Raw genomic sequence first — 3,144 nt, forward strand, 5'->3', positions numbered from 1 at the left:
TAAAATGGGCAGACACACACATACACACATACACACACACATTTTCTAATAATTAATAAACAAGCATGGGTTTTAAAAGCATTATTCCTGCTTTATCTGGAAGATATATATGTTATAGATTGGTGGACCACATCCCTTATTACTTATCTAGTGATAACTCCAGAAAAGATTATCTCAAGAACCAAAACGGAATTTTAGAAATTCAACTTATGCTTTTCCTTTCTTCTGATACCAATCCTCAAACATGAATTTCTTTGTCACCCGGCCCATTGCCTTCTTCATTTCCTGATTTCTTAGAGAATATATCATAGGATTAAGGAAAGGAGTAATTGTGGTATAAAATACGGAAGATATCTTGTCCAAACTGGAATTGAAGATGGGAATGAGGTACACAAAGAGGCAAGGCAGGAAAAAAATACTGACCACTGTCAAGTGAGAACTACAAGTATACAGAGCTTTCCCTCCACTCTCCTTGAAGCGGCCTTGAAGTGTGTACAGGATGATGCTGTAGGAGGTCAGCAAGATGATGAAACAAACCAGGTTGATCAGGCCACTATTGGCCACCATGAGTATCTCAGTCACATAGGTTTCTACACAAGCCAGTTTGACTACCTGTGGAACATCACAAAAGAAATTGTCCACCTCACTTGGGCCACAGAACGGCAGCTGTAGGACCAGGAACAGCTGGCTGCCAGAGTGAAGGAGGCCTCCAGCCCAACACCAACACAGCAGTCTAATGCAGCGTGGACGGTTCATTTTGATTGTGTATGTCAGTGGGTGGCAAATGGCCACATAGCGATCATAGGCCATGAGAGTAAGAAGAAACACTTCAGAACCTCCAAAGACATGTAGAAAAAAGAGTTGGGACATACAGTCTGCATATGAGACAGTGCTACCACAGGTAATCAGATCTGTTGCCATCTTAGGAACAACCACTGAACTTAAAGCAGTATCAATGATGGATAAATTGGCTAAGAAAAAATACATGGGTGACCTTAGAAGGTGTGGATCTATATGCACAGTTACTACAATTAGGAGGTTGCCCAATAGAATGGCAGTGTAACATATCATGACCAGGACAGATAGAAGGAGCTGGATGGGCCGTGAACTGGAAAGACCCAGGAAGACAAATTCTGTGATTTTCGAAGAATTCATGAAAGTAACAGGACCTTACAAAGAGAAAAGACAGTTATTTAGTATAGCCACTTTCAGGATCTTTTCTTCCTAATCAGTGACCACATGGCTTTCTCTTCAGGTATGAATAAAAATGAAGAGAACTCAATAAACCATATAGTAGAAAAAGAAATAATGTCAATTTCAGTATCTATTATAAACTTCCTGGTACTGCTGTAAATTAGAAACATAGATGATGGCAAGTAAAGACCTAGTGGTCCATCAACGCTACCCTTTGAGGGGGGAGTTGTTTTGTTTTCTGTTGTCTTTTTAATTTATGTCTTCATGTATTTTTTAATTGTCTATTTTAATTTTTAATTTTTGATGGTGTAAAGGTTCCCTGGCACATATGTGCTAGTCATTTCCAGCTCTAGGGCGATGCTCATCTCTGTTACAAAGCTGAAGAGCCAGTGCTGTCCGAAGATGTCTCCGTGGTCATGTGGCCGGCATGACTAAATGCAGAAGGTACACAGAATACTGTTACCTTCCCACCAAAGTGGTCCCTATTTTTCTACTTGCATTTTTTATATGCTTTTGAATTGCTGGGTTGGCAGAAGCTGGGACAAGTAACGGGAACTCACTCCGTTACATGGTGCTAGGGATTTGAATTGCCGAACCTCTGACCTTTCTGATCGACAAGCTCAGCATCTTATCCACTGAGCAACCATGTCCCTCCTTTTGATGGTGATGGATGTGTTTATCCCAAGCCTGTTTAAACGCAGTTACTTATGATTGACCCACTACCGCCTCTTTAAATTGGCTCCAAACATCCACTAAACTTTCTGCAAAGTAATAATTTCTAACATGACTTTTGAACTTCCTTCCTTCCTTTCAGTTTGAGGTTATGACTTTGTGTTCTTAATTTTTGCTTAATATTGAAAATACTGCCTTTGAGAACCTTTTTCACATCCTTAATATATTTAAAGGTTTCAATCATGTTCCCCATTTCCCTTCTGTCCTTGAGGCTGTACATATTCAGTACCTTCAATATCTCCTGATATGTTTTGTCCCTCAGACCTTGAACCATTTTTGTTGCCCTTACTAAAAAAAAACCTTAGATTATAGAGGTTTGAGTTATGATGATCCAGTGGATTCTTCATACTGTAATTCTTCAATATTTAATCTACTACCACTTCCCTACAAGAATGAAGCCAGAACATGCATTGAACTAGACAGCAAATTCTTAACTCTTTCTCCATTCAATTTTTGTTTTATTAATATTTACCATTTTCATAGTGACAGAAACAGAAAGAATCTGATTTTAAAGAATTTCATTACTGCCAGGAGACAAATGGAGGTATAAGAGTCAGTTTTTAGTTACTCACTAACTGTGACAATAATTTTCAGATTATAGTAAAATGTGCAATGCAGCATAACTCTGGGGTCCTTGCTGTTCTCTGAGCTTGGTTGTTTTCTAGCATACATTTCATTACCCAACTAATTAACATCATCAGTACTAGAAGTTGGGTCTCTGTTTTTATACAAGTTGTTTGCCCTGTCAGTATTGGTGTGTTCTTGGTAGTTCCTTGATTAGACTGTTGTTTGATTGTCTGTGTTGGTGGTTCTTTGATTTGGGGCATTGTTTACTACTTGACTGTTGACCTAGTACCAATATTAATTTCTGATTATCTGGGTGTTGATTGCTGGCAGGAGGTTTTTATTGTACACATGACTTGCACCTTATATTTTGGATATTGTTCTCTGGCAGTAAGCTAGGCAATGCTGTATCTACATTATCCAGCTGACCTGCATATTTCTATGTCTGTCTGTCTATTTGTATCTATCTGTCTGTCTGTCCGTCCATCCATCCATCCATCCATCCATCCATCCTTCCCTCTAATCTATCACCTCAACCTGTCAAGCAATCATAGAGTTTTTTGACCCACAGTGCACTAGACTTCTCACTTGCTTCTAAAGCTACTTTAGATTTAATGTTAGTAATTCATGTCACTCTAGTAGAATGAAAATAAC

At 38.8% G+C, this 3,144-nt stretch overlaps 1 protein-coding gene across 1 annotated transcript; it reads right to left on the reverse strand.

Moving 5' to 3' along the window:
* Positions 1-207: 207 nt before the first annotated feature.
* Positions 208-1,194, reverse strand: LOC113426200 (olfactory receptor 4Q3-like). The gene has a single exon (XM_026688571.2). The coding sequence runs from the start codon at positions 1,153-1,155 to the stop codon at positions 208-210; it is 948 nt and encodes a 315-aa protein (XP_026544356.2). The 5' UTR covers positions 1,156-1,194.
* Positions 1,195-3,144: the final 1,950 nt, after the last annotated feature.

This window comes from Notechis scutatus, chromosome Z (genome assembly GCF_049901735.1).
Source record: "Notechis scutatus isolate UNSWTSFEM ecotype Mainland chromosome Z, rNotScu1.2, whole genome shotgun sequence".
NCBI lineage: Eukaryota > Metazoa > Chordata > Lepidosauria > Squamata > Elapidae > Notechis > Notechis scutatus.

Coding starts and splice junctions, on each gene's coding strand:
- LOC113426200 (XM_026688571.2), bottom strand. CDS start 1,155: ATGAATTCTTCGAAAATCACAGAATTTGTCTTCCTGGGTCTTTCCAGT.